At 36.3% G+C, this 12,489-nt stretch overlaps 1 protein-coding gene across 2 annotated transcripts in view; it reads right to left on the bottom strand.

Annotated features, from left to right (window-relative positions):
• USP8 (ubiquitin specific peptidase 8) overlaps window positions 1-12,489 on the bottom strand; it is a 66,351-nt gene that overhangs the window by 6,261 nt on the left and 47,601 nt on the right. Inside the window, exons 11-15 of one of the 2 annotated variants that reach the window (XM_025472811.3) lie at window positions 6,262-6,843; window positions 3,831-3,917; window positions 2,768-2,845; window positions 2,116-2,378; window positions 93-305 (exon numbers count right to left, since the gene is read on the bottom strand). In XM_025472811.3, coding sequence (XP_025328596.1) covers window positions 93-305; window positions 2,116-2,378; window positions 2,768-2,845; window positions 3,831-3,917; window positions 6,262-6,843 — 1,223 coding nt within the window. The remainder of the gene's footprint in view (window positions 1-92; window positions 306-2,115; window positions 2,379-2,767; window positions 2,846-3,830; window positions 3,918-6,261; window positions 6,844-12,489) is intronic. The other variant, XM_025472813.3, reaches the window with a different exon arrangement.

Here is a 12,489-nt window from a genome sequence, read left to right as displayed (position 1 = left end):
CCTAATTTGTCTTCTCTGGAGCTGAGTGGTAAGGAAGTATGGTTATATCACCCTTTTAATACTATATTGTAGTAAGTATGAAATTTCTTTACCTATTAATATCATCCTGGTAACAGTTTCGGTTGAAATAATCAGCCAAATGTGGAGCATTACATAGGCACTGCAGTATGGAGTTCATATAACAAGTATTTCCCAAATTACGAAGTCCAGTGAGAGCTGGTCCAGATCCTCCAAAGACAGGATTGAGGTTCCGAATCTGAGAAGCAGAAAGCCTTGTGATCTCAGCTTTAGGGTAGCATGTTGGCCTGAGGAAGAAAAAACGTACACAAGGTCTTAAAATGCACAGTATCTAAAATTAAGGTTCAGACTACAAATAGCAAACTCCCGCACTGGTATCACAGTACACAGTAATCTTGTAAACAGTTAATAAGTCATAAGGTACTGGGTCTTACAAGACATTTATTATCTAGGTAACACTGGTTATTTTGTGACCCTCCCAAGAAACAAGTATCCTTAACCTCTTATGTGGGTCTATGGTTCTTATACCCTGAGATAGATTCCCTGCTTCTCATGAACACGTACGGTCTTCTGGAAGAGAAGACTCTTTCAAATTCTTTTAAAGTTTAGCATTACTAAATGTTGAACTCAACCAGAATGCCAAACAAAGAATAAAAAATTTATTACTGTGGACAGATATCAAAAGAGGCAGAGATTATTTGGGTACTATTACCCAAAATGCAGAGGTGTGCTGACACATACAGTAGCCACTGGCCACAGGTAGCTATTTAAATTTAAAAGGGGGCACCTGAGTGGCTCAGTCCTTAAGTGCTGGGCTCCCTGCTCAGTGGGGAACCTGCTTTTCTCCCTCTGCCCTCCTGCTCCTGCTGCTTCTTTCTCTCTCAAATAAATACAATTATTTATTAATTATTTAAAAATTCAGCTCCTCAGTTCCACGTCCTACAATTCTAAGTAGCTACTACCATACTGAATAGCACAGATACAGAATGTTTCTACCAACATGTCTACTAAACAGCTTTGGACTAGAGAAGGCTTTTGTTATTCAGTGTATTTGATTTATATGCAGAACTTCTAGAATGGCTATAGCATTAAGAAAAATCTTAATCTTTCTTTTATTATTGATCCTAAACATGCTTCCACCCTGAAAGGAATTTAAGAACAGATTAAACTGATTAAACTATGTTTCAATCAGCATTTCTTTATATGTGCTCAGGTGTATACGTTCATGTACTCCTCTGTTAAATGCATATAAAAATACATAACTGCATGTGTGATTGTCTTAAAAAAACCCCTCGTCTTCAAATTAATAAACTTTAATAAGAATGATGATTCAAGAAAGAAATCTTACCAGTTTTAATAGTGAGCCCTAATATAAACCCATTTATGTATACTTCCATCTATACCCCTCCCTCAAAAAGTAAAGATTAGAAGTGATAAGTAGATCTGACAATTACCTCCTCACAATCCTATCAATCATAAACTAGGAGCATTAGAGGGACCACACCAGGAATACATCTAAATGAAATCTGGTTTGGGAAAATTAACTGAACCTACTGATCATTCACTACTTGTGAAGAAAACAGCAGAAATGCAATGAAGAAAAATGGAACAGAATAAGATTAGGAGCTGATACACACAATACTTGTCATTTTAATACTATTTAAGTTTGCTTCTATAGTAGAGGTGGAGTTAAAAAAAAAAAAAAGTTTGGAATTTGAGAGCTGCAACAAGATAAACTCAACAATCCCAGAGATTATGGTCCCTGAAGAGAAATTTAGGGACCATGGAGGTTTATGGAAAACTTCTAGGTAGTTCTATACTATGCTGCCCTAAAATATAATAATGTACATTCTATATTAATGTATATCTACACTAATACTTATTATGATCATTTTCCCTGATATATTTAAGTTAGCACTTGGGATAAAAACCAAGGAATTTAATCCATTCATATTTTCCTCTGTGCTAAATAACAATGGCTGGTATAACCATCCTCAGAAATTTCTGACTCCCTGGTATTAATAAACTAGTATGTTTAGAGTAGAAGTTTTCAAATATAGCAGATTACTTTAGTTCTAAGAATTAGGATAAACTCACTTGTTTTCCCGATTAACTGTTGGAGTTACTGTTGGCTTCCTCTTCTCTTCCTCTTGAATAGCCTGGGTTATATCTGGGGAGGAGTAGGAGCGCTTCAGTTTGGACGGTTCCCTATCCCGCTCAGCAGGAATCTGTGGCTTGGCTTTATGAGTTGGAGGGGTGGAAGGAGGTGCAGATGAAGGAGCCATTTCCGGTGGATACATATGAACAGTGTTGGTAGGTGAATGATAATAACGAAAAGTTCCAGTGATTGGGTCAAGAAACTTAGATGGAAAAGAAACAAAACAACAGGTCAAAAAAAAAAAAATCACTCAAAAGTATTCCACTGCTAAATTTACTTTTGGATTAAAATAATTTGAATAAAATGGTAATAATCACTTCCATAATTCAACTTCCAAAGAACTCTGGGTATTGGAAAAATTAACTGTTTCTAAGTAACAAATGCCAAAAATGCTCATCTATCGTAGCCATCATCTCAGATTGGATATACTGAGAAATCTAACCCTGCTGTAATTAGGGAAATAATCTATGTCCTCCATAATGAAGAAACAGAATTGACTCTGCATTAGAGAAGATGCAGAATAAACAACAAAAAAAAGCTTTTTAGAAAAGAACACATGTTATTTATTTATGTGCTTATTTTGAGTTTTACCTTGGCCCACCCAGAAGGCAGTCCTGGTACGATCCTCCCCATTTCTTCACTTCGTGCTCTTGTTAAAGGTTCTCTAGCCTAGATTAAAAACAAAACAAAACAACAAAAAAAGGTTAAATTTTGCCATATACAAACTTAAGCTACTTGTCCAAAAAACCAAAAAGCCTTGTGTTGGCTGCCCTTTAATATTTTTATTTTTATTTTTATTTTTTTCCTTTAATAGTTTTAAAATCAACTTTAAAAATTAAGAACTGTATGTGGTCTCAAAGTCCAAATACTGCAGCAAAGAGAAAAGGAATATGTGTACATACAAGCCCACAATGATGGCAGTTTTTAAAGTTTCTTTTAAAAAAATAAAAACACAAAGACAATTTCACCCAAAAGAAATGAAAACATATTTCCACACAAGGACTTGTTTGCAAATGTTCACAGCAACATTATTGATAATAGCCCAAAAGAAGCAGAAGCAATCCAAATATTCATTATCTGGTGAATGAATAAAATGTATGTGGTATATTCACACAAGGGAATACTATTCAGTAAATATAAAAGAATAACTACTGATACATGTTACAACATGGATGAATCTCAAAAAATTATACTAGTGAGGACACCTGGGTGACTTCCTAAATTTTTAAAAAGGCTGAATATACCATTGTATGTATATGTCACATCTGTTTATATAATTCATCTGTGGATGGATATTTGGGTTGCTTCTATCTTTTGGCTATTTGGCTATTGCAAATAACACTGCTATGAACTGCTTTCAATTCTTTTGGGTATATACCTAGAAGTAGAACTGCTGGATCATGTAGTAAGACCTAGATATTTTCTAATTTCATAAAATGAGTAGAATATATTATTACACTTTAAATAGGAAGACAAACATCTATTCCTTTTTAGCATATAAATGGATCAATCATGTAAAAACAAAAAACCAGCTATGAAAGGAAAGATTTCTTCAGAAAGTAGATTTTCAGATGGAGGATGAAAATACAGTAAAGACAACCATGTGATTATAAACCATGTGTTTCCCCCAACCCAATGAACTACTACTACTTACTTTATTTCTTTCGAGGTCTTCTGTATTCTCTCTAAAAGTTCCAGTCTTTAGAATTCCACTTTCTGGTTGTCCTTTAATCTTAACAGGCTGTAAAATTATTAAAATTTCAGAAATGAAAACTTTAACTGTCCTCCAATATGAACTTGCCTATCAATCACTAGCTAATACAAGTAAATCCATCAGACTGAAAATATAAAAGAAAAAAAAAAAGACCTGAAGAGTTTATTTAGTTTTACTGTCAAAGTAGATATTTTTAGCTAAAGGTGATAGAGCCCCTGTGGGACTTCCTAACATTAAAGATAAAAAAGAAAAGAAACTGATGATCAATGGTGGGGAGTGTGCATATCATGGTGGATAGGGAAGCACTGACTCATGATACAAGGCCAACTATAAGTTGCTGGTCATCAGTGTATATTCACCATGACCTCTTTGGAACACTGTTCTTTTATTTTAATTTCACATGATTTGGTTGCCTTCAAAGTGGTCATGTTCTCCTAAAATGAACATACTGAAGAGAATGGAGAGATTATAAGATATTCATACAGAAAAATATTCAAAAGTACAAAATCCATTTTATATCCTCTTGGAACCTATCATAGGTGCCTTCAAAGAATTCACTTTGATTTTATAGTTTATTTTAAAAATAACTAAAGTAAAAACTTCTAAATATTTGTGATAATTTTAATAAATTTTATTCCAGAATAAATTATGTATTTTTGACTACTTTTATTTATTTTTTAAAGATCTTAATTATTTATTTGAGAGAGAGAGAGAGAGAGAGAGAGACAGAGAAAGAGATAGGCAGGCAGAGACACAGGCAGAGGGAGAAGCAGGCTCCATGCAGGGAGTGCGACACAGGACTCGATCCCGGGACTGCAGGATCAGGCCCTGGGCTGAAGTCGGCGCGAAACCACTGAACCGCCTGGGCTGCCCAATATTTTGCCTACTTTTAAAAGCATACCGTGTGTGTGTGTGTGTGTGTATGTATATATATACATATATATATACATACACACACATATATATACATATATATACACACACACACAATTTTTTCAATGTGTTATATATAATAAGTAACATCAAAAACTAATGTGATAATCACAGGGCTATTTAGATTTGTAGGGCTATCTGGCATAAATGCTTTTACTTCTTACGACTGCCTGCCCCTAAGTGAACCAAGATAGAAAGGAAGTGGCTTTGGAATCTTACTGCACATAGGCCCTGAGGCTAATTACTTAACTTCTAAGTTTCAACTTTATTTCTGAATTGAATACCTCATGACCTTATCATTAGAAGTATAAAGTAATACAGGAAAAATACTTGGTGTATAACAGCTACTCAATGGACAATAATTAAATTGTAATAGCTCAATTCTGAGCCTCCCATGAATAAAGTGAGAACATTTAGTACATGGGCTTCATTTCCCTAACTTTAGGTGTTTGGAAGGTTTTTGTTTGTGATCTATACATTTTTTATGAAAGAGCATGCATGTGAATGGGGTGGGGGAGGGGCAGAGGGAGAGATGATCTTATATAGGCTCCATGCCCAGTGCAGAGCCTAACACAGGGGCTCAATCTAATGACCCTGAGATCATGACCTGGGCCAAAACCAAGAGTTGGCTGCTCAACCAACTGAGCCACCCAGGTGCCCAAAGGGCTATATTTTTGATAGTTAAGGTTAACTAGGTAAGTGTTCCCCAGATAAGTACACCATTAATATGAATTGTTAATATTGGTTTATGCCTGAACTGCTGCTTCAGAACTATAAACAGAAGCTATAACTGTTCTTGCTATTTTAAAGGGAAAGGCATTGTTAATTGTATAATACAGGAAACAAAATAAAAAACATATATGTTATTATTAGGTTAAAGAACAACAAAAAAATGTTCCCCAAAATTAGGGGAATGAATTTTGGGAAATAACCAAGGGTAGAAAAAGGCAACATTAATGGGATCATTGTCAATATTATTGATTAGATGAAGCAGCAAACAAACTGACAATAGACGTGACCACAAAAACCACTATACACAAAGATAAATGTTGGACCATTTAGATGTCATTGATTTTGGACATATTTTAAGTAGACACAAGCTCTATCATATACGTATTTGGCACCTAAATCCTCCACATTGAGAGGAAGATTGTATTTCACTCAAATCTTCTGATGAACATACAGCACATATAAAAATGAAGAGTGTAGTTACCTCAATTGCTAAAAAATACTGCATTTCATAGACAAAAAAAAAGCAACCCTACTCCCAGTCAACCAAAGGAGAGTAGAAGAGCAAATGTAGATGGATCAGTACAAATCGCCCACTAGAAAATTACTTAAAAGATCTGTCCTATTTGTGGAATGCCACTGGTGTCATCTTTTTATAACACAATTTATTTCACTTACTTGGCAGTTTGTACTGTTTGTTTCTGCTCACCTTGCCTGAATTTGCATCTCCTGCCACAGAGGCATGGGGCACATCTCCCACTGCTTTCTTCTGCAGTTCTGGGGTGGGACACCTTTTGCCCCTATCTTCTGCAGATTTCTTGGCATCAGTAGTTTCATGTTCACTTTTACTTTGTCTTTTTACTCCTGTTATTTCTCTGCTCCTCTTTGAAGTTTCTTTATCTTCTTTCTTAACCTGTTCACTTTCTCTCTTTTCCATTTCTTCTTTTGCTTTCTGTTGCTTCTCAGTGATTTGATTTTCTTCAGCTTCTTGTTTCTTTCTGGCTTTTTGTTCTTGTTCTTCTCTCCTCAGTTTCTCTTTCTGTTCTTCTTGCTGCCTTTCTCGAAGTTCTTTTTCTTGTTTGTTTTTCTCCATTAGAAGAGCAGTTTCTGCATGAATACGAGCCTTTTCTTCATCTGTTAACATGGCAGTCGGAGGGGGAAATACTGGCTTTGTGGAACGATCAGGAACTACTTTTCCATCCTGAGGAGACTGTTGCTCGTGATCTTTATTTTCAGATTTTATTTTATGATCTTCAGGCAATTTGACTGCTGGTTTTTTAGTACGATCAATCTACATCAACAAAAACAGAGCAAAACCTCTTTTTGTCAAAGTCCAGGAATGTAACCTCAGTTCTTGAAATCAAGTTGTTCTGAAAGAATAGTCACTTTATGGAGGCAACATATGCCAGAATATCTGTGTCTGTCAAGATTTCTCATAAGGCACCTGGTACTTACTTCTTGATTCCATACTTTCAATACACCATGATATGTTCTGTACATGGAAGAGTTCATCTAAAACATAAAACCTGGCCATACCTAGATTTAAGTTCCATTTCCACATATCCAATTGCTTACTCAACATCTGCATGTCAGTGTCTCACATACACACCACCAATCTAACATGGTCAAAACTGATTACGTAATAATTCCCCTACAAACATGGTCCTTATCTCATGATGTAACCCCTATCCAAATCGTAGCTCATACCAGAAAATTGAGTTTATGTCCTCCGCCTGCCCTTATGCAGTCTGATGATTTTCTTCCTCTACCTGTCCACCAAACAAGTCCATGCCAACATACTCTCTACATTGTTTCCAATTAGTTGTCCCACCTCTTTTCTTACCTCCCTTCTAATCTCCACACTGTAGCCAGAGTAATCATTTTAAAAGAAATATGACTATGTTCCTCATGAATGTAAACAGCTACTCACTGTACTCAGTTTACATCTAAAATCTTTACCATGCATAGGATGGCCCTGTGTGGTCCCACTTCTACCTATTTCTCTAATCTCATAGACCACTCTATACATCAAGTATATCACATTCCCACGCCTACCTCTGCCTTTTTAATTCTTCAAAGATGCATGCTCCTTCCCAACTCAGGCCTTTGTACCAGCTATTCATCTAGATAATGCCTATTACAACTTTAGGTCATGGCTGAAATATCTCTCCCTTAGGAAAGATTTCCGAAATCCCCAAAATAGCCCAGTCCCCTAATGTATGGTCTCTTAATACCCTCTTCTTTTCCCTCATAATATTATTGGGATCTTAATAAATATTATAATTACTTGTTTAAAATCTTTCTTCCCTCTTAGCATAAAAGCTCCAGGAGGGTAAAGACTGTGTCTGACACAGAGCAAATAAATATGTTGCCAAGGGAATGAATAAAATATTCCATAACAACTTTCATAACTTAGGTAAGTTACTAATTACAAGTTAGGTAAAAAACCATCTAAATTCCTAAATTAATGAGTTAAATGTTTATTATCTCACTTTAATAGCATACTAACCCTATAAAATTGTTAGAAGTGATCCTAAGATCATTTTTTTGAAAATGCAATTTACTGAAACAAGTATAAAAATTTATAAGAATATCTGCCAGTAACAACCTGCATGGTGTTCTTATAAAACATATTGTACAGACTGCAATATAGTGAAGAATATAGTGAAGAAATCATTCCTTTGTTCCTCATTTCTCTTTTTGCCTCTTTAAAAATCTATTTCCTCCTCTTCTTTTCTACATTTGAGAATGAAGTGGGAAGAACCACTATGAGGATAAGGATAATAAAAAGTGGACAGGAACCAAAATAAATATTTCCATATACATTTTAACTCAATCTATTTCACTCTCATTTTAAAAGCATAACTATTATCATGTTACTTTCAACTTTAAAATTCTGCAAGTTTCCTTGTGCCTACAGGATAAAATTCCAATTTGATAGCATATCTCTTGATGACTCTTGTCCATCTTCCAATCTTATCTACTATCACATTTGTCTGTCTCCAACAGAGAGCTGTGTCTAAGCATGTCAAAACTACTCACTGGTTCCAGAGCATGCTTTGTTCCTTTAGTCACAAAATCTTCTACTTGTCTCTTTAATCCTCAAATCCTATTGTACTCTTATAGCAGCCCAGATAAAAATACTGCCTTTTCCATGAAGACCTGATACCCTCAGTCAAAAGTTCTTTCCTTGCTCTGTGCTCCAGTGACTACTTGAGCAATTATGACATTCTGCCTTATATTTTTGCTGTCTTTGTAGAAGTCTCTCCTTCTAAACATCAGATAGAATCCATAGCTTAATCATACTTATAAACATTTATGTTGTCTTTCACATAGAAAAACCTCAAAATATATTAGGTAAATTTGCACATATCTCAGAAAGTCACAGGAGGATTATGGTTCAAATAACATGCTGATCAAGTTTAAAGGAAGTGCAATAACATAAGCTCTTTTTTCAATTTCTTAAATTCATGTTTTTAGAAGAGTTGCCCAAACAAATACTGTTTAGTCTTGAGATTTGCTTTTTTTGTTTTTACTTTTTAAAAAAGATTTATCTATCTGAAGATTTAGTCTGAAATATTAAAAGCAGAAGACCTTTAAAAAAATGAAAAAATGAACTATCTCATTTCACGACAAAAAGTTTTCTATTCATAGCCTGTTGCACAAATCAAATGGAATCCACTTCAAATGTGAAATACTGTTGAAATACATCTGAAAAAAATTTATTTTTTTTTTAAAGATTTTATTTATTTATTCATGAGAGACAGAGAGACAGAGAGAGAGAGGCAGACATACAGGCAGAAGGAGAAGCAGGCTCCACGCAGGGAGCCCGATGTGGGACTCGATCCCCGGACTCCAGGATTGTGCCCTGGGGCTGAAGGCGACGCTAAAACCACTGAGCCACCCAGGGATCCCCCTGAAAAGAAATTTAAAAATGAATGCTATAAAAAAAATCTTATTGGAAAATTCATAGGGGAGAATGAGTTTACCTTCTTTTGAGTAAAATGCAGAGGGGAAAAAAGCTGCATTTTTATAGTGACACACTGGTTATTTAAAATCATTTAAATAATTATTGTTAAAATGTGACTGTTGGAGCAGGGATCAAGATGGTGGAGTAGGAAGATCCTGAGCTCACCTCCTTCCACAGACACACCAAAAATACAACTAAATATAGACAAACTCGGGATCCCTGGGTGGCGCAGCGGTTTGGTGCCTGCCTTTGGCCCAGGGCGCGATCCTGGAGACCCGGGATCGAATCCCACATCGGGCTCCCGGTGCATGGAGCCTGCTTCTCCCTCTGCCTGTGTCTCTGCCTCTCTCTCTCTCTATCATAAATAAATAAAAATTAAAAAAAAAAATAAATATAGACAAACTCTCTGAGAATGACCCGAATACTAGCAAAACAGCTCTTCCACAACTAAAAATATAAATTAAAAGCCACATTCAGAAAGGTAGGAGGGGCAGGCAGAGGCAGTCAACACCTACACACCTGTTACGGCAATATACAAATGGTAGGAATAATCACAAATGTGGAGGTCCTCCCTGAGGAGGGGTTTACACCCTACATTAGGCACCCTTACCCAAGGGATCTGTACAGGAAAGATGAGCCACTATAACATCTGGCTATGAAAATCAATGGGGCTTATCTCCAGGATAGCACAAGGGCCAGAGAACACTGAGACTCTGCTCTTAAAAGTGCCAGGCCACAGATTCACTTGTTCCCAGACCAAACAGAAAGCTAAGAGTTTGAAAAGCACCTGGGACATACATGAAGGAAATATATTAACTAATTTTAGGGTATGTGCAGTAGGGGCATGGATCTATAGGGACTCCCTCCAAGAATGGAAGTGCTTACAGGCACCACTCTAACACTCTTTCCATATGCCCTGCTACCACCGTTCATCCTACCTGTATTCTTCTATGGATCAGCCCTGCCCAATGTGCATACACTGGTAGGTGCCCATCCAAAGCAGTTCCTGCTCATCCACACCTGGTAGGCAGCCAAAGACAGTAGTCCCCTAAAGCAACTCCTACTGGCGTGGGAGAGGTGTCAGTTCTACTCAGCAGCATGCCCAAAACAGCTGTGATTGGGCCTCTCAGCCACCCACAAGAGACCAGTCCTGCTCACTAAGTATTCCTGCAGCAGTCTCAACCTAGCCACATCAGAGGGGCACACACAGCCCACAGAGAGGATACCCCTGGAGTGCCTGGTTCTAGTGACTAGGGGGAGACTGCACATCTGGGCCCATAGGGCATCTTCTACCTGAGGCCACTCCTTCAAGACCGGGAGAGGCAGTTGACCTACCTAACAGAAAAACACAGAGAGTCAAGCAAAGTGAGGAGACAGAGCTATATGTTCAAAACAAAAACAAGATAAAACCTCAGAAAAAGAACCAGAGATAAGCAATCTACCTGATAAAAGAGTTCAAAGTAATGTTCATAATGATATTCACCAAAATCAGAAGAAATGGATGAATGCACTAAGAACTTTAATAAACAAGTAGAACTTCAACAAGTAGAAAATATAAAACAGAACCAATCAGAGCTGAAGAATGAAAGTAACTGAAATGAAAAATTCACTAGAAGGAATCAAAAACAGATTAAAAAATGCAGAAAAACAGATCAGTGATCTGGAAGACAGAGTGGTAGAAATCACTCAAGTTAAACAACAAAAAAAACTTAAAAGAGGGCAGTTTAAGGGATGATTGGGACAATATCAAGTGTACTAATATTTGCATTACAGGGCTATCAGAAGGTAAAGGGAAAGAGAAAAGGGCAGAAAACTTATTTGAAAAAATATAACTGAAATCTTCCTAACCTAGAGAAGAAAGCAGATAATCTAGGTTTAGGAAGCAGAGAACCCAAAACAAAATGAAACAAAGAGATCTACATCAAGATATAATAATTAACATGTCAAAGGTTAAAGATAGAGAATTTTTAAAGCAAGAGAGACACAAAAAGTTACCTATTAGGGAAACTCTCTAAGGCTATCAGCTGATTTTTCAGCAGAAACTTTGCAGGCCAGAAAGGACTGTCATGATGTATTCAACAGCTGAAAGGAAAAGCCTAAAACCAAGAATACTCTACTTGGCAAGGTTATCATTCAGAATTAAATATGAGATAAAGAGTTTCCCAGACAAACAAAAGTTAAAGGAGTTCACCATCACTAAACCAGCCACACAAGAAAGGTTAAATGAACTCTAAATAGAAAAGGCCATAACTAGAAGTAAAATTAAACAAAACAAAACAAAACTCACTGGGTAAAATCAAACATAGTAAAGGTAGGGAATAAATTCTAAAGCTACCATGGAGATTATGACAAAAGTAATAAAATCAAGTATACTTTTAATAAAGAATTATAAAAATAAAACATATAAAGTATGTCAGAAATATAAAATGTGGAGGAGCACCTTGATGGCTCAGTTGCTTAAGCATGTGACTCTTGGTTTCAACTCAGTTTGTGATCTCAAGGGTGGTGAGACTGAGCTTCATACTCAACAGGGAGTCTGCCTGAAGATTTCCTCCCTCTGCCCCTCCTCCCACTCTAGCATATGCTCTCTTCTCACCCAAAATAAATATCTTAAACAGGGGGGGGGGGAGTAGGAATATAAAATATGGGTGGGATGGATTAAAATGCCCTGGTTTTAATGTGTTTGTAGTTAAGTGACCATCAACCTAATATATATTGGTTGTGTGTGTGTGTTTATATACATATGTAAGATGTTATATATGAACCTAATGGTACCAAAACCCAAAACCCTGTAGTAGATACAAGAAAAAATAAAGAGAAAGGAATCTAAATAAAACATTAGAGAAAGTCACCAAATCACAAGGGAAGAGAGCAAGAGAAGAAAAAAGGAACAGAAAAGAGCTACAAAAACAATCAGAAGAAATTAACAAAATGGCAGTAAGTACATACTGTACAGTAAGTACAATA

Source organism: Canis lupus, chromosome 30 (assembly GCF_003254725.2).
Source record: "Canis lupus dingo isolate Sandy chromosome 30, ASM325472v2, whole genome shotgun sequence".
NCBI lineage: Eukaryota > Metazoa > Chordata > Mammalia > Carnivora > Canidae > Canis > Canis lupus.
The sequence above is the reverse complement of the archived record's forward strand: the minus strand, read 5'-3'. Positions and strand labels throughout refer to the sequence as shown.